The sequence below is a fragment of the Triturus cristatus genome, chromosome 2_1 (genome assembly GCF_964204655.1).
Source record: "Triturus cristatus chromosome 2_1, aTriCri1.1, whole genome shotgun sequence".
Lineage (NCBI taxonomy): Eukaryota > Metazoa > Chordata > Amphibia > Caudata > Salamandridae > Triturus > Triturus cristatus.
This window is the reverse complement of record NC_140581.1, coordinates 363,528,404-363,547,628: the sequence shown is the minus strand read 5'-3', so window position 1 is coordinate 363,547,628 and position 19,225 is coordinate 363,528,404. Positions and strand designations below refer to the sequence as shown.

Below are 19,225 nucleotides of genomic sequence, written 5' to 3'. Positions count from 1 at the left end.
GCACAACTTGTGGAAGGGGCTCCAAGAACGGCCGCCCTTTGGACAGGTTGATGGTGTTCCACCATTTCAGTGAGCGAAGTGAGCGGCTGTCCACCAACACCAGATCGGTAAGTTGTCCGTGGGCCTGATTCCACTGTTGTGCTAGACATTCCTGTAAGGGACGCATTTGAAGGCGTGCGTAGGGTACTATGGAGATGCATGACGCCATCATGCCTAAGAGTTGCATGAACACTCTTGCGGTGAGAGAGTGTTGTGTTTGAAATGTTTTGATCAGACTTTGTATGTTGGCTATCCTGGCTATGCTGGGATAAGCTACGGCTTTGGCTGTGTCTATGGTGGCTCCCAGGTATTGTTGTACTTGGGAGGGTTGTAGTTGAGATTTGGGATAGTTGATGGTAAATCCCAAGTTGTGTAGGGTTTGAATAGTGCGGTGGGTGTGGTGAACGCATTTGTCTAGAGTATTGGCTTTTATGAGCCAATCGTCCAGATAGGGAAAGACATGGATTTCTTGTGTCCTGAGATATGCTGCCACAACTGCCAAGCATTTCACGAATCGTAGATACTTCCTGTGAGCGGGATTCATAGGGATGTGAAAATATGCGTCCTTGAGGTCTAATGTGGCAAGGAAGTCTCCTTTTTGAAGTAATGGAAGGACCTGTTGGAGAGTAATCATGTGGAAATGATCCGATTGTATGTACTGGTTTAGTAGTCTGAGGTCCAGTATGGGTCTTAAGGTTTTGTCCTTTTTGGGGAATGAGGAAGTATAGGGAATATACTCCTGTGCCCTGATGTTGTAGTGGAACAGGTTCTATTGCGTTTTTTTGAAGCAAAGTCTGTATTTCTTGTTTGAGGAGCGTGAGGTGGTGAGACGTCATGGGACGGTGCCTGGGTGGTATGTTTGGGGGCGGGTTTATGAGTTCGAGGCAGTAGCCAGATTGGATAATTTGTCTTACCCACCTGTCTGTAGTGATGGTATTCCAGACAGGTAGGAACTGTTGAAGTCTGCCCCCGACCGGAGTGGAATGGTCTGGGGGGGGGGGGGGGGGGGGGGGGGGGGGAGGGGAGTGGTGGCAAGTCACTGTTTGGTGGCTGTAGAGGTGCAGGTGTTGTTGTTGTTGCCCCGTCCTCGGCCTTTATTATTGTTTCCCCGATAACCTCCTCTAAAATATCCTCTGTTAGGGGATGTTTGACCTGATGCTTGAAGGTGGAAGAGTTGTCTGTTCCCACATTTTTGGAAGCTCCTCTATAAAAGGAGCGACGAAAGGAGCCTCTGGGTTGAGTAGACTGCAATGCTCCCATAGATTTGGCAGTCTCATTATCTTTCTTCATTTTTTCTAGGGTAGTGTCTACTGCAGGGCCGAATAGTTGCTCCTGATTAAAGGGTTGAGCAAGAATGGAGGTTTGTACTTCCGGCTTGAAGCCGGAAATGCGCAGCCATGCGTGGCGTCTAAGCAATACGCTTGTGTTGACTGCCCTAGAGGCGGTGTCCGCTGCGTCTAATGCACATTTAATGGAGGCATTGGATATTAGCTTGCCCTCTTGGATGAGGTCAGTGGCCTGTGTTTTGAAAGGTTCAGGCAGGTGTTGCAAGAGATCCTCTAGTTGATCATAATGGGCTCTATCATAACGAGCCAATAGGGCTTGTGTATTTGCCATACGCCAGTGGTTAGCCGCTTGAGCGGCAACCCTTTTGCCGGAAGCCTCCAGGAGTTTAGACTCTTTGTCTGGGGATGGCGTGTCTCCGGTTGTTAGTGAGTTGGCCCGTTTTCTGGCATTTGAGACGACTAGTGAGTCTAGGGGGAGTTGCGCCTTGATGTACGCAGGATCTTGTGGCGCCGGTCTGTATTTTTTTTCTATTCTGGGGTTGAGAACCCTGGCCCTGACAGGGTCTTTAAAAACCTCAGTGGCATGCTTTATCACTCCCTTAATCATGGGTAGAATGTGGACTGTTTTCTGGGACTGCTCAAAACTGTTGAGTAGAAAATCCTCCTCAGGAGTGTCGGTGTGCATGGTGACACCATGAAACGATGCTGCTCTGTTAATAAGCTGACCGAACCCTAAATGGTCATCAGGAGGGGAGGGTTTTAAGGGGTATGGAGCGGGGTCAGGGACATCAGGCATAGGGTAAGTCCAGTTATCTACTGGTGCTGTGTCCAGGAGTGTAAAGGGATCAGTAGGATCAGTGGGATAAGTAAAGAAATCTGGGTCTCCCCCCTCCCACAAAATCATCATCCTGTGGAGGTGGTGTGAGAGAAGGAGATGGTAGAGGTGAAGGCGGTGGGGTTTGGGGGTATGGAATAGGAGGTTTTGCTTAGGATCAGGCCGAAAGAGTTCCTCACTGTCCGAAGGCGGCTTTGGCGCCGACTTTTTTGGTTCTTTATGGACTTGTTTTGGCACCGACGATGTTTTGGGTGCCGAAGAACTTTACGGTTCCGGTGGATTTTTCGGTGCCGAGTGACGTTTCGGGCCCGATGGAGATTTCGGTCTCGAAGCCTGCTTCGGTGCCGAAGGTATTGTAGGCACAATGACATGAGGATTGCTCGAGCCCGAGCCACCTGCAGGCTTACTTTTCTTCGGAGCCGGGCCCGAGGGCGGGGCTTCAGAAGATGTTTTTGGATAGCGACTGGGCCCAGCTGGCAGAGTCTTGACCAATGTCTTTTTGGGTGGTGTTGGGGTAGGGGGGCTGGTACTCACAGGCTGCCCCGGATCTGAATCATCGGCCTCGGACACGATCTGGAGATCTTCGGAGTCATCGTCAGGGACATCCTGTGCAAAGATGTCTTCTGGTTCCGGAACCGGCTTGGCCATGATATGGCGTCGAGCTCTTCGGTCCTGGATGGTTTTCTTCGAACGGAATGCGGCGCAGGCTGGACAGCTGGATTCGTTGTGGTCTGGTGAAAGGCACAAATTACAGACCTCGTGGTGATCGCTATGAGGGAACTTTGCTCCACATTGGGGGCATTTTTTAAAAGGTGTCCTTTCAATCAGCCGCGTCCGGAGTCAGTCCGATAAGGTTTTCGACGTCGAGTTTTGAAATTATGAGAGTTGTAGTGATTGCTATAAGTTTTCTGCTGGAGCGGAAAAAAGTTCATCCGAACCCAATTGTGAAAAAAAACAATCTGAGGATGGAGTGGATGCCCATGTGCACTGTTGTCCAGGGGAGGAGTCACCTATCTCGTGACCAAAGACTTCTTCCGAAGACAACAACAACCTGCAATCATCCGAGCCCAACACCAGATGGCGATCTTATCCTTAGTGTGTGATCTGCAGCTCATATGCCTCGAACCATTATTTCTACTGAATACTCTATCTAACCGTAGACTAGTCTCCTTTAGAATATCCCCAGGAGTCAGACAGGATGAATATAATTTCAATGGCAGTGCTCCAGCAGGTGGAGTCATATGGCTCATTGGCTTAGTACAACTCTGGAAGTGATCAAGTGGAGCCACATACAACAGCCACGCCTGCACGCGGATGACAATTTGTCTCCTTCCTTTACGGTTCCCTCAGACACGGAGTTAGCTGTTGGTGACCGTATACTGATGTGCAACTTGCCACCGTTTCAAATGTTCAAGAGGTCACTCCACAGAAAGGGGAGGTGGGAGAGCAGTGACTAATCTGCAGATAGAGTATCCATCTGAAAGAGAGTAACCAAAGTTAAATAACTTGTTCTGATGGATATATCCAACTGCAGATTCTTCCCCTTTGGATTTGAGGTTCCACTGCAAGACTTCTATGTGCTACCTGTCAAGAAGCCTTGAAGTCACCCTCACCAAGACCCAGGACTGATCCTGAAACATCGGGATCATACCCTGAATGATTGGGACTTGATGGGGTGGAGCAAAGTGCTTGAACACCACAGTGTCAAGAACAGCCCCAATGAATGGAAGTGTCTCAGTGTGGGGCTGAGGTGAAACTTTGGCTTATTGATGGTCAAACATACCTATATTCAAACACAGTACAGAGGTGCCCTACGACTGACTGTGTGTGGCGAGCCTGCCTTTAGCAGCCAGTCATCGAGGTACTGAAATCAATGTACTCCCGACCTCCGAAAATGGGTCTTAATCACCAACATCACTATGATGAGCACTAAGGGAAACACAGCAAATTGAAAGTGAAAATTAAAAGCGTTCCTGGCCCACCTTGCACCACTGATCACAGCTGTGGGTCTGCAGGACAGTTGTATAGGAATATGTGTCCTGCAAGGCCAGGGACACCATCCAGGTCTCTGGATCTAGGGCGAACAAAATCTAAAATAGGCATGAGCATTTTGAATGTGTCCTTCCACAGGAAGAACTTCAAAGGCTGCATGCCCAGGATAGGCCAGAGACCCCGTCCATTTCAGGATGATGAAGTAGCATGAATAGCAACCCTTGTTATTCTCAAAAGTGCGGTAAACGTTTGATGGCACCCTTGGAAAATATAAAATAGACCTTCATCAGGCCGTTAAAGTGCTTCTCCGAAATACAATCTGATGTGCGAGGAAGATGAGGCAAAGGTAAAATACAGGGCATGCCCATTTTGAATTATCTGTAAGACCCTTCTGTCCAATGTGATGGAACTCTAGCCAGGGAGATAAAGCTGTATACTGAGACCCTCTGACCTGGTATGAGACATGGAGAACAAACTAAAGGTGCCTGGCTGTCTCAAGGGAGGAGTAGCTGGCTGACTATTGAACCTACTGCCCAGTGGGCATCTACCAGTACTGTGTCAATGGCCCCGAAAATACTGGACTGTCTGCTGTACCAATCGCTAGGAGAGCTTGTGCTGCCTAAAGGCTAGCCCCTAGAATAACCTCTAAATTACCAAAGTTGATGGGGGAATTGTTTTCCGGTGTCAATAGCCCCAAAGAGGGTGCAGTGGCTCAAACTTCTCACTCGCTCCTGCCTTTTTCCAAAAGAGTCAAGGTCCATCGAAGGGCATATCCGTTAGAGATGCCTGCTGTAGGAAAGTAGGATCTGCTTTTATGGTTACCCTCACTTTTTGCTGATATAATGCTGTTTTTGACTAGTCTGACTGGGATTCTGCTAATCAGGACCCCAGTCTCTGTGCTTTCTCCTCTAAATTGGTATGTTAAGTACTTCTATACACCCCAGATTGGACAATGGTGTACACTTATCAATCCCTAGTATATGGTACTAATGTACCCAGGGTATAGGTACACCAAGGGTCCCCAATTGGCTGAAGCATGTATTATGCCACGCATGGGAGACCACTTAATTTGTAACGACAGGCCTGCCAATGCAGCCTGTGTAAGTTGGTGCTAGCACCACTTAAAGATATAGGTTGCCCTATATCGAAGGTCACTGCACATAAAACCTATAAGTCACCCCTAAGGCAGGTCTTTCAATCCTGAAGGCAGGGTGCTTGGTTCAGAGCGTGAGGGTGCCTCTGCATGAGCAGGACACCCCTACAGCCTACAGAGTCCATTCTACCAGGTTGGAAATAGCCATAGAACATATAGAGGGGCACCGCGTCATTACGCGATGACCACCTCGACACTGGCTGTAACAAATCCTATCATGTTTGGTATCAAACATGTAGGAATCATACCCCCACACTGTTTACTCGGTGCTCCCAGTACCAGTCTTCCAGACCCGGACAGCAAGCTAGGGCTGCTGCTGGCCAGAGACCCGTTTCTGCCCTCCTGCTGCTGAGCCAAGCTCGGGCAGGGGAAGGCAGAACAAAAGGTATCCTGTCACAGGGTCACAGGGAGGTGTGACCACCTCCCAGACAGGGTTTAGTGTACTTGGGCAGGGTGGGGGTGCTTGCCAGCAACACATAGTCTGCATGCAGGGCACACTTGGTGCCCACCATGCATAGTCCGGTCCAAACCAGTTCAGGGAGCCGTTGGCTGCCGCTCTGGCATGAAACTGGACAAAGTACAGGGGAGTACCCTCCCCCTTGTCCAGCCCCTCCTTAAGGAAGGACCCCTGAATCGTCACAACCCTTTCCTTAGGGTACTTATGGGCTTACTGGAGGGTGGGTCCCTAGATTCGTTGAGGGACAAAATTAATTTCACACACCACTTCTTCGACTGTCAGGACACTCTGGACTTCGCTTTCGCAGCAAGGCTGCAACCGGGAAGACTGCTGCTCCTGCTCCTGGTCTCCTCGCCCTGCTACTCTGCTGCAACGTCCGTGCCTGTGCACCATAAAGAAACCTTCCAAGGTCTGTGGGTATCCAAAGACACCTGAAGGAATCTCCCTTGAAGTGAAGGAGTCACTTCCCTGCATCTGCAGGCACCGCAACAAAGCTGACCAGTCTGCTGATCCTGGGCTCCCACAGACTCCGAAAAGCTCAGCAACACAGGTGGTGGTTCTTCCCATCCCCCGAGGCCTGCCCAGTCCTCTCACCAAGTTTGAGGTCAGTATACCTCGGAGCAGCAGGAACCGAACCCCTGTACACCACATCAATTTGCAGTTGCAAAGGCTTGTTGGCTTCCTTCTACCAAGATCTTCAGGCTCCAAGTAGCCCCAACTTCATGCATCTCCAGTGACCAAGATATTCATCCTCATTCCATCACTTGCATCATGGGCTTGCTTCTTTGGTCAGCTGCTCGAGGTATTCTCGCGACTCCAGTGCAGGGCCTGTGGGTCCTCTTGAGGATCATCTTTGAATTCTTTGGGCTTTCCTGATCCCTCGGGGCCTGCCTAGTCTACCCAACTCGTGGTGAGTCACTTGGACCTTGCTGGTCCTGACATTGCACCTTCTTCGCTTTCCATGTAGTTTGCAGTTGCCAAAGCTTGCTGGGGCTCCCGATGGACACCGACCCCTCAACTCTCGACATCCAACATGGGACAGATCGTGAACAGCTCCAGGTCTATGTCTTCCACAGTGTTGCCTTGTCCTCACAGCTTCAAGGTCACGTCAACTCTCCTGTAAGAACCGGACATCGGTGGGCATTCACGTTCCTCCTGGTCACTTCCAAGTGGCATAGACTCTCTCCCCTCTGCTTTCAGGTACTTCTCGCCTTAAATCCACCTTTGGATTTCAGCTGGATGCTTTCATCTTTTCCAGCAGCAGTATCTTCCTGAAGTCCTCCATTGGGTTCGACAGCGGTTTCCGACACCACTTCACACCTATGCACCCGGCTCCCCTGGGGCGGGTATCCTGGTTCCTAAGGTATCCATGGGTGGGGTGGCTCTCAAACAGTCTGTCTTCCACTGGGTTTCTTCAGGGCCCACTGGGAAGGGTCCTTTAAAATTGCAACAGCGACTTACCCATTGACTTGTACTGATCCAATGGTCGTGGTCCCACTCTGCACACGGCCTCCGTGGGGCTCCTGGTTACTTACCTTGTGTGGGTACTTGCGTCCCCGGCACTTCGAAGTCTTCTGGGTATAGTAGAGTCATGGTTCGCATACCACTATTTTAGTATATGGTTTGGTCTACCCCTGGTGACCACTGTGTATTACGTGCAACTTACCTGTTTCTACTGAAAAGTATTGTGTGCATCTCTGGCTAGGAGATATCTGTATGTGTTAGTGAGTGTTACATAATAAATACATATTGTTATAAATACACTGTGTGGTTCCTTTTCACTTAGTCTATATCAATAAGATTATGTTCTGGTAAAACAAGCTGGTTTACACTCCTTCTGGACTAAACCTGAAGACTGTTCTCCACAGCTACAACTTAGAGCTTTCGAAGGTTGTCTAAAACCACTAAAATCACCATAAGGGTTGTCTGGATTGGTGCAAGGTGTCCACTTACATATACCAAGCCAGCTTCTCACACCTGCACATTGCCAGATGATCCAATGATCCAATCAACCTTCTCCCCACATGCCTCCTGAGCACAACACTGGTGCCAATAGCCCTGCAAAGGCAATTAGTACAATCAAGACCCGGATGGATCATGTACTTCACTGCATCTTGTTCATCATGTATTGCCCGAGGAGAGAAGCTCTAAGGTACTCCAGAACCGCCGACAACATTTGTTGGCCATGTCCCACAGAGCATGCATGTATCTACCCAGTAAACAGACAGCATTTATGGACCAAAGGGTCCAGGCAAGCAGCAAAACCATCCCATTACCAAAAGCATCAATCCTTTTGGATTCCCTATCAGGTGGTGTTGCCGGGGAAGGAATTAGGCCTGACTTTACTAGTCAAGGACTGCACAATGAGGTTGTCTGGTGTAAGGGGCTAAATTAGGAAGTCAAAATCACCAGCACAAGCCTTTGTCATTGGGATACTGACAGGCTGATCGGTAGTCAAGAACACGGCATGGCCCATATGCCATCAAGGCATCAGTGAGGGCATCATTAAATGGAAGCAAGGGCTTTGACAAGGTAAGCCCTAGTTAGAGCATTTATATACCAATGAGGGCCACTGCAGATGTGGCAACTCAGCTGCCCTATGGACAGGGTAAAAAGGCAGGCTGCATAATGACTGGTTGCACTACTGTTATTTTGTAGCGACGCATTGGTCGAGCTCTGGACAAAGTTGGTTCAGTGTCTGACATGGGCATTGGCACCCAGTCTTTCATTACTGCTTGCGGGCTACACATCAGCATGATGGGAACTGGTGTGGATAATGGGGCAGACGTGGAAGTCTGTACCGGAGTCCTTACGGACCCAGTTAACAGGTCCCAAAGGCTGGACCTCCTGCAGCTCCCTGATGCCCAAAGATGCACCAAATGGAGCCAGAATCATGCCAATGATATGCTGCATTACCTCCTTGAAGGCCAGTATTGCCTGAAGGGTTAAGATCGGACCAAAGTACTTGGGGTGTGTCAGGACCAGCGGAGGAATCTGTTCTGTAACTGGTTACTTCGACAGAGTGCGACTTTGATCTTGAAGCCTTTGCATCTTCTCTCTCAAGCTAAAGTGGCAGGATAGGGGTTAAGCCTTGCATTGTCTTTGCATCTGGACTTCACCTTGCACTTACTCGAAAAGTTCAAACAGGAAGAGGATCGTTCGTGGAAGTGGCCACATGACAGAGACCAAGTCTATGACTTGAGCTTCAATCGCAGCCTTTTGTGGTCAATGATGTGGAGCTTGGTCTTTCGGTTTTGAATCGCCTTCAGCTGCATGAAGTAACTCATGTTGCATGACAGTCATAACCGGAGCACAGGCACCAAAGGCATACATTATGCAGGTCCTTGACATACATCTGCTTCCTGCAGTCCCGACATGGTTTGAAGCTTGTAGTTTTTGGAGGGGGCAATTTCCAATCACAATGTCTAAAAGTTTTGGAAAGGTTGCATGTATGACTAAAATTGAGAGGAGCTCCAGATCCACATCAGAAAGTGTAGAAAGAAAGGAACTGACATCAGCATGCACCGGTTGCGCTTAGCTGCAGCTCCACTCCAACACTTCTGAAGTGGTATGAAGCAAAAGTGTAGCTACATGACACCACCTACTGGTGCACAGGACCACTGCTCTTGCAACTCACCGGATGAAGTCTGGCACCTAGCGATAGTCTAAAGGTGAGGAATCTGTGGTTAGAAGTATCCATCAGAAATACCGTGTCCTTAAAGGACCATATAAAAAAGGGTACAAAACCCTTCTTCCATTTGCAAATTTCGACCCACAGCACATGCCACAACTTACCCCTAATAATGCAACAGCACCTAATAATGCAATTGCTCATGCACTGGCTAGACTAATCACCAACCAAAGACTATTAGAGCACATCTCCCTAGAAGTGTATCAACACCCTCTGTTTTCAGAACTCACTTCTAAGTTAGCTGTGTAGTGTATAAAAACACTCCATTTAAATAAACCAGACTACCTAGCTTTTAAAGCCAATGTGGTGCAAGCAGTATTAGAAGTACATCCATGGTCAGGTTGAAAATTCACAAGATTCATATAAATACACAAACCAAGTCTACTTCGGCATAGGAACACTGGAAAACCTCCAAGGACACATCAGACTGTTTGTTTAGTGTTGCAATTCAGTAAAGCTCTTAAAATTCAACTCTACAGAATCCTACCATCTCAGGCTGCATCACTTCCCTCCCCACATCAATCTACTGTGCTGTAATTTCTTCTTTATTGTAAAAATACATGCATCATTGCCTCAGCTATATACCCAATATGTACAGCACTCTGATGGACTCTGGGCTAGGCTTGTGCTTTAAAAAGCCTGATAAAGAAATAGTTAAGAAAATCTAATTAACTAGGTTTAGTACAGCTACGTATTTCAGTTGGGTGGATGCTCATGCTAGAACAGAATCATTAAACATGTACAGGAGCATCAATTTTGAGTCCAACTTTCTACGATAAAACAAACGAAGATAATCATATTAACTAATACTGTGAAACCATTACTGATAGCCTTTAAGGAAAAGGTGACTTCTATTTGGAAATATGGTGGGAAATTTACAGAAATGTAATCTAGAGTCCAGAGTGGGTTTCCCCTAAAAAACAAAAGAATGCAACTATAGGAAAATATGATACTGCATCTTCTTTTCTACTGCTCTTCTACTGTTATCTTCAGAACTTGTGGCCATTGCTGGTTTTGGACAGAGCATACCGGACACATATTAGCGTCATCCTGACCCACCTAACTAACATGGATTTAAGATCTTTCTAGAAAAGGAAAATTACAAAATGTACTACGAAAAAGTGTGCTACAGCTACTATATACTGTAATTGGTGTTGTGTAAATGCTGGCCTACAGTACGACAGGTACGAGTAACAATTGATCTTTAATGGTTCAACAACTTAGTATTTTAGCTTAACTTTTAACCAGTACCCTTCCACTTTGTTCTGTTAGCATTTATATTACAACGGTTGGCACATCAAGGTTTGGTTAGTTAACAAGACAGGCACCATAAGTTACTAAGTTAAATCAAACCTACATTTTCATCAACCACAAGATGTAGTCCATCACCACCGGCTGGGAAGATGTAATGTTGGAGAGGGGTAGGTCGATAGTCAGTGTATATCACATGGCAAGGCTAATCATAAAGAGAAAAAAAAACGTTAGCAGCATGAAAAAGTAGCATTGCATGAACAATTTATTTAATCAAGTAATTGATTTTACTCCTTATGGAACATTAACTTAAATTACGTAAATAAACATCAGTAATTAAATTAAAAAATAGAATATCCCAATATGTTTCTAATGGAACAATCCAATTTAGTGGAAGTTCGGTTGATACTGGAAGTAAGACGTGTAAGAGAACAAAAACTAAATTTAATATAGAAGAAAAGAGGTAGTAATCCAGAGGATGGATAAATGCGGGTGCAGTCGGTATGGTTCATTTTTTTTTTTTTTTTTTTTAAAGCAGGGCAGTGAAAGTTAGAGCATTTTGTACAAAGATCGAAGTCAGTATCACAAAAAGGTACATGATGGTAGAAAACTTTTGAAAAATATGCTCTCTAAAGCCATTCCCTGATCTTTGATTTGGTCTATTTCAGTCAGGTATTCGTTTACAACATATGACTTAATTCCTTTATTTTTTTTAAAAAGGATATCTTTATTGTATTTCTTAGTTTTATAACAAAAATAAAAACCAAAAATACAAAATCATTATACAGTGATGGGTGAAATCACTCTTTCAGTAAAGATGGCATAAAATAAGTTGATCAAGCAGTGCAGATACAGGAACTTCCATTCATCTCATTACTTCATATGTCTAGTTCTATACAGGTGCATTATATTTTAGTGAAATAGAACATGCTTACACTATGCCCCCATAGTTTCCCCAAATGAAGCGACAGACTCTCACATACAATTCTTTCAATCTTCATTTACCAGTCAAGATTTCTCTACCAAATTTAGATCGATAGAATTATGGAACTTCTCCATGGCTTTGTCTCGTTTTAGAAATCACTAATGCCACGGGGCAAACAACATATATCCAGAGGCATCAGTTTCATCCCATACTCCAACAGCGCAGTCGTGGGCTGTAGTATTCTGGGAGTGTTCACCATTATGTGTATTTGTTCCATTACCTTAATGCAGAGTTGTTCTATTTTTTTTAAAGATATTTTTATTTGCATTTTATATAGTGCAACACACGGAATACAAAAAAGAAAAGAAAGGAAAAAAAAACAATTCACAACATCAGTTACAGACTACAATTCACCAGGACTTGCTCCACTAGTACAGCTATACTACAACAGTTATGTGGGCAGCTGCTCAACACCGGTCCATCGTGTGCATATATACCTATAAACATGGTCATCTCAAGCCAGTAACAACATTTGAACCCTGAAGAAGAAAGAAAAGAATAGGAAGACAAAAAAGAGTAACCTGTGCAGAGTAGTGGTGTGGATGTGTCGAATCACTAATGTCCATTGGAAATAATATAAACGACCCACAAGCAGGTTTGGGAGGGCCCCCCACCACAACTGGTATCCCCTCTGCACCCAGCCAACACTCACACTGACATCGTAAGCCCATGTGTTGCCTCCCTGGGAATCAAACCCCTGACGCCACGGGGGGGATCTTAAAGGAGCGACCTGTGGCACAGCATCAGCTTGGGGTTCATGATCAGACTCCCCCTCCACCCCCACCACTGCTATGGCCCGCCAGTTTCTTCCCTTCTGCAACTGTCTCTCTCCACTGCTCAGCAACTGGGCGCTTTCTCATTCCCTTGGCCTCCTCCCATGCCAACACTCTACCCTGCCCATGCAATAACATCCCTGTCCCCAGCTGCCACCTGTGGTCCTCTCGAGGATTTACACTCCATAGCTAACCTGCGCTTGGAAAGGCCCAACGCAAAATCTATCAGCTGATTCCTGACTAGGCACTTAGGTGGCCTAGGAAAGAGACACAACAGGCATGTCTGAATCATTAGAGCCACCACCCTTCCCAGCACGTCTTTAATCTTCCCCAACACTGCCTCCCAGAAAGGACGCACCCATTGGCAATCCCAGATCATGTGACGAGAGTCAGCATGCGGGTGGGCACATCTGGGACACGATCGCACCTCCCCCCGTACATCACGTTAAGCAGATGAGGTGTCATATAGGTCATGTGTGTGTAACTGAATTGGCTATATTTCAAACTGGTATTCCGGGAGACCTTTTTTGGGTAATGTAAAACCTTACGCCACTCAGTCGGTAAGGACCCTACCCCCGATCCTGTCCCAACGCTCCCGCAATCCATCTAAGGTGCCGACGGAAGCCTCTACTACTGCAGCATAAAGCCTATTTACCAGGTGGTTCGCGGTACCAAGAGTGAATAGGGCATGGAGGACAGGGTGCGTATCAGGTTCTTCCCTCCCGGAACCCCATAAATGCGTGAATGTGCGTGTCAGTGCCTCATATTGTAGAAACTGACCCGGGGGAGCCCACTACCATCCACTAGTTCCGTGAAAGGAATCCGTGCCTTTTCTAAATAGCAGTCCCAAACATTGTCCAGTCCGGCCTCCGACCATCTGGCCAGTTGGGCACTCGTAAATATAGATTGGGGGTCCCCATGCGGGATCCCCACCAGAGGCAGAATAGGAGAATACTTTGCGGATTGTTGCCCTCCCTTGTGACAGCTCCACGTGTGGAGGGCTGTAGCAAGGAGCAAGGGGTGGGTGTAGCCGGCAGCAATAGCTTCACCATCACCATCACCAGTCCTGAACTGGATGCCGGGCCCGTCAGGCATGTTCTCTCCTCATTCACACCCTCCCCCCACTGTGCTAACCACTGTAACTGGGCAGCCAGCATGAAAAATTCGAAATTCGGCACCCCTAGTCTTCCCTCACATGGGGCCTGCAGAGTTTTCAGGGACACCCCAGACCAGTTCCCGCAGAAGAGCATGCAGAGGGTGAAACCAGCTTAGATTCACGAAAAAGTACACCAGCCAGGGCAGCATAAACATTTTGGACAGTGTGATCTGGGCCATGATGGGCAGTTGTAACGTGCCAGAGAAATGAACACAGGAGCGAAGGGAACACAGCACTCTTCCCAGGTTCCCGCCCTTTAGATCATCTAGGTCATTAAAAATATGTATGCCCAAGTATGTAAAGGTGCGCTGCGCCCAAAGAGTGTCTACCGGCAGCACCTCAGGTCTGGGCATAGGCCCAGCTGCGGGAAACTGATATGTCTTGGATTTATTAACCTTGAGGCCTGTAAGCAGAGCAAAGTCGCCCAGGATATGTAGAGCATCAGCAGCACCTCCAACTGCCTCCGTAAGGTAAGGTATAACAACAAATCATCCACATATAGAGAGATGTGGTGCCGTCGCCCGCCCAAGGTGAGTCCCAGCCCTCACTCCCCGAAGGGGGAACCGTCCCCCCCCCCCTTCAATGGCCAGGGCAGCCAGAAGTGGGGAAAGGGAAATCCTATTCAGCCTAGATATAGTTTGACTCTTGCAGTGGACGAGGCATAAAGAAGCTGTACCCACCGAACCCAATCATCTCCCAGAACCATGCGTAGCATCGCCTCAAAAATGTACTCCCAGCTCACCGTGTCGAACGCCTTCTCCAGGTCTACAGGCAAAATCACCGCTTGCCGGAGGGCTGATGCATCCGCATGGTACAGAACGGAGTAGAGCCTGCAGAGATTATAAGAGGTATTGCGGGAGGGGATAAACCAGTTTTGGTCTGGGTGGATCAGGGACGTCATGTGTGGGAGCAGTCTGCCCGGCAACACCTTGCTTAAGATCTTAAAATCCAGGTTGGGCATGGAAAGAGGCAGATAGTCCCTCACTCCCGCCCGCGTCTGGTTCCTTAGACTTGGGGAGCGGGATCACAAGTGCGGTCTGGGTGGAGTCGGGCAAACCCTCCCCTCGTATGCCAACGCAAACAATGCCACCAGATGAGGGGCCAGAGTGTCAGTAAACCGCTGATAGAACTCGGCCGGGAGGCCATCAGGCCCGGGTGTCTTACCAGGGGGACAACGTCGCCATGGCGACTGACTTCCTGCAGAGTGATCGGGTCCCCCAGTTCTTCCTGTGCATCCGCCTCCAATGTACGGAGTGGCAGAGGACCTAGAAATTGTTGTATATCAGACAAGGAGGTTGTGGTCGGGGCCTCATACAACCGGTCATAATACGTTAAGGAGCCATTAATGGCGTCTGGGTCGTGCACCACGTCCCCAGAGTCCAAACCAAGACACATAATAGGTGCTCCCCCCCAACTAAGGCCTAATTATTTGCGCTAACAATCAACCCACCCTCCCCTCCTCCCTTTGCACTCTATCTAAGTAGTCCTTATAGTTGTAACACCTCAGCCTGCCCAACGTGTCATTATAACGTGCCTGTGCTTCCTGTAAGAACAGGTCAGCTCGAGACCAGAGTCCGCCACCAACAGCAACACACCATGGGGGTCAGGCCCACCCCAAAGCCCAAGCAGCTTTAGATGACCTCATCAGCCGTCCCCGGAGTCACCCTGGGCAGTTTTACACTGTCAATGCGGGAGGTGTTGGAGTCGATGTCCCCAGTATTCCTCGAGGATTGGGCCTCCATCACTGGGGAATGGCTCCCGCCCTGCATAAATGCCACCACTGCCCGTAGGGCTTCAGCCCTCTCCTCCTCAGTTCGCGATGAGGTCGGTTTTTGGAGCGCTTTCCAAGTCCTGCCGTTTTCCTCAACTCGGATTGGGAACCTGCGGGCCCCGATCTTGTAGGCCTCGATCCAGTCCCAGGCTTCATTCGCGCTGCCACAAAAGTGAGCATTAACATCCAAGGAGATCTGCAACCGGGCCGGGAACTTCAGGGAGTACTGGAGACCCTCCTTGCTTAACCCCTTCAGTGCCCATGACGAGCTGGACTCGTCATGGGCCGCGGTTGCGCTGTGCCCATGACGAGTCCAGCTCGTCATAGACCCCGCCCGCTAATGCAACGGCCGGCACAGGGCGGGGAAAGGGGCGGGCACTGAAGGGGTTAATGCCTTTTTGACCTCCAGGAATGAAGCCCGCTTCCTTTGTACTTCCAGAGTGTAGTCCGGAAAAACAGACTTTACTGTCATTAATGATGTTGGGGCCCTCTGCGCGTGCCTTCTGCCATAGCACATCCCAGTCCCTGAAATGGAGCAATCGGGCCCCCACCAGCTGCGAACGCCTCGGCGCCGGGGGCCTGGCCTCTGTGGGCACTTTCGAGGATATAAAATGTGGACAGGCCCTCAGACGCCACCTCATTCTTCAATCACTGTTCCAAGTAAGACACCATGTCACCGCCCACAACTCCCTCCGGCAGCCCCAAGACTCGAATGTTGTTCCGCCTGTTGCGTCCCTAGGCATCCTCAGACCTCCGTTACAGCACACTCACCCTGTCTGAGGGCTTCCACCAGCTGCTCCAGGGCCTTTTGGGCAGGGGCTATCGCTGTAATGCTGCACTCTTTCACCCTCTCGTGAGTGTTCTTCTCGAAGGAGGCCGAGCCCTACCGCCACTGTGCTGATGTCCTGATGGAGGGTAGCCTTCGTGTCCGCAATAGCCTCCAGTTTCTTGCCCAGCTGCTTTTGTACTGGGTCCTCCGGAGCAGTCTGCGATTGCTCCTGGGCACTGTCTTCCGGGTCGTGCATGGCCCAAACCTTCCGGCCTCAAGGCTGGCCCATGGCGCCAGACAGCCCCCCTGGCCATTGGACCACGCTGGGGAGGGAAGGCCACCCAGCAGTTGGCTTCGTGATTCCACCACATGTGTTATGGTGCAGGCCTGTGGCACTCTGGAGGTTTTCAACACTCTGATTACTAAAAAAGTCACTCCGTGAAGGGCCCACTGCCCTGCGTGCTTCTGTGGCTGCTTGATGGCCGATTCTCTACCCATACCACGCTCACACCAACGTTCGGGGCAGCCCCCACACGAGCTTAGGCAGCGATGTGCTCACTGCCACTCACGTCTCAATTCGGGGTGCACACCCATGTGGCGCCTCAACGCTCTCCAAGGAGGCCCACCACTCTACAAGGCAGTGCCCAACTAATTACACGGATAGGCCTGCCGAGCCCAGATTCCCCCTGCTCTCCAGAGCAGTAACAGCCTATCAAAATGGCCGCAGAAGTTCCTCCACAGGTCGCGTACCAGGCCCACTGACAAGGCGGCACAGGACTCAGGCCCACTTCCAGGGGAAGCCCCCAGGCCGCAGTCACCCTCAGGGAGGCCACACCCTCACTCCAGTCCTCAGTCTCCGGTGGGGAACCTTGGTCCCCTGTGTTTGGTTTGTGGTGCCCCCACCCGGCTGGCTGTGCCGTGGCGACAGGTACTCACCACTGTTCAGGTCGATGGCAAGGCCTATACGCTAATCTCCCAAGCCCCAACCTGGGCTCCGAACATACACCCCACCCCTCACCTCCAGGGACCGTGCTCCGTAGTGATCGCCTTAATCACGGCAGCGCCATCTCCAACAAGATGCGCCGCCAAGCCCTCGTCTACATGGGCACAATGCTTCGTGGCTCAGCCCAGTCGGCGGATGAAGGATCGCAAGGCGGGGAACAAGCCCCAGCAGCCTCAAGGCTCCGCCGTGGTCACCAGGCACCCATCAGCCCCAGGCCGCCATCTAGAGGCTTCCCGGCTCCACCCGCCATCTGGGTTTCGGCAGTCTCCCTTGCGACTGGGAGAAGATGTAAGTGCTGGAACCAACACCACAACTCCCCGGCACCATCAGAACAGCCACAGGACTCTCTCTGGTGCAGATAAATGAAGCTGAGAAGTGGTGGGCCGGTGTGGCGCTCCGAGCTCACGTGTCCACCATTATCGGCTCCTTGGCTACGCCCCATGCAGAATTGTTCTATTTGATGACATTGCCATATTGTAGGTAAAATGTACTCTCATTCCCCCTTTTACTCAGAAAGAAGGCAGTATCAGTTCGTTCAAATATATTCATTTTGGGTGCTAGTGCAATAAAACCTATGCAGAAGCCTTAACTGATCTCCATCTTTGCCAGTTTGAGATCTAAGCATTGAGCAGTACTTCTTCACAGGGCCTCATGATGCATACCATTATCCACCATTTCAAGAACCCTACAAACTCCACGTGGAATATTAAATCAGGTTTCATTTATTTGCTGTAGATTCTGTTGTATGGAGGTACTACCAAACGTTGCTTGAAACAGAATTTCCTTAAAAAACACAGAAGACAAGAGGTGTTTGGCAAAACAGGAACAGTTTGTTCAATTAAACAGTTCAGGCGGGAGAACAGTTACAGGCAGTGGGTATGAGGACGGTCTCCATTTAAATCTTGTTTGTCATCTCTTTATATACAATATGACAAGCAAAGAAAGTTTCTGGCGTACCATATATGGTGAGAAATGTTGGTTGCTGCCTTTAGAGTCATAAATGAATGGTCAATGGTTACTACAGGTGGGTTTTTACCTGTGTGGACAGTGTGGCCAGTTGTGAATATGTATATAAAAGTTAGTTTGGCATATCACATTGTTTAATTGTTTGATGTCACGTGTCTGTTCTTAGTTAGAAGTGTCTCCCTGACTTTCAGGTGTAGGCCTGCTCTTCATCAATTCGGGTTTTTGAAGTGCATGGGGAGCCCTATGATGGAGCATGACATGTGGTGGTGTGTGAGAACATGCGGTCACATTTTTGTGTAAGGTGGAGCATTGATTGGTGTACAAAAATAAATAGATTCTCAGTGACTCAGTTGTGTTAAAACAATGGTGAACGAGTCCAGATGTTCGGCATGGGGAGAGCATGATCACTGTGTGCTAAGGCCCTGATTGGCTATGTTTTCCTAACTCATGCGGCATGTGATTTTAATGGCGTTTTAGGAGCACGAGTAACCACTTTCGCCATGTGTGCTTTATTGGGGCAATTTTTCCTGACCATTGCAATGTCTCTGTGCCTATCTGTGGAATTGACCAAGAGTTTCCTGCTTGAGTGTTTGTGGGCCAGCTATGCACCCTCCCACCTGTGACCCATCAATCAGTAACCCCAGGCCCAGGACGCAGGTGCCTGCTTGACTATATACTGGTTTGTTGAGGTAGATGTGGGGGTTGGAACGGGCGATTCTTTTAATAAGGATGATCGTTCATTTTTAAACCATGAACGCATCATTATCCATATTAGCACTAGTAACAAAAATTAGGTTTTATAAATTTATTGGACCGTCAGCCAAATGAACTACCTGGATTTTTACAGTAGACAGCAACCCCTACCAACTGAAACTCAGCAACACCACCTAACTTACCCCTCTATTGTAGTTCCGCCTACAACCCATGTGTAACAGATTAAGTGCCTTTCAGCTAGGCTTGTGCAATGCTAGCCAGTGACTTGGTCCAGGACTCTTAAGTGAACAATTAATTTATATCAAAAGATAATGGCACTGATTTAGAAGGAATGGTCTCTCCATTTTCTTTAGGAACATGCCACAAAACGCATTAATCGCCAAA

General features: G+C 48.7%; 1 protein-coding gene across 1 annotated transcript in view; it reads right to left on the bottom strand.

Moving 5' to 3' along the window:
• The window catches only part of MTREX (Mtr4 exosome RNA helicase), a 780,177-nt gene that overhangs the window by 566,710 nt on the left and 194,242 nt on the right, over positions 1-19,225 (bottom strand). Inside the window, exon 9 of the mRNA XM_085631304.1 lies at positions 10,811-10,909. Within this exon, the coding sequence (XP_085487430.1) occupies positions 10,811-10,909 (99 nt within the window). The remainder of the gene's footprint in view (positions 1-10,810; positions 10,910-19,225) is intronic.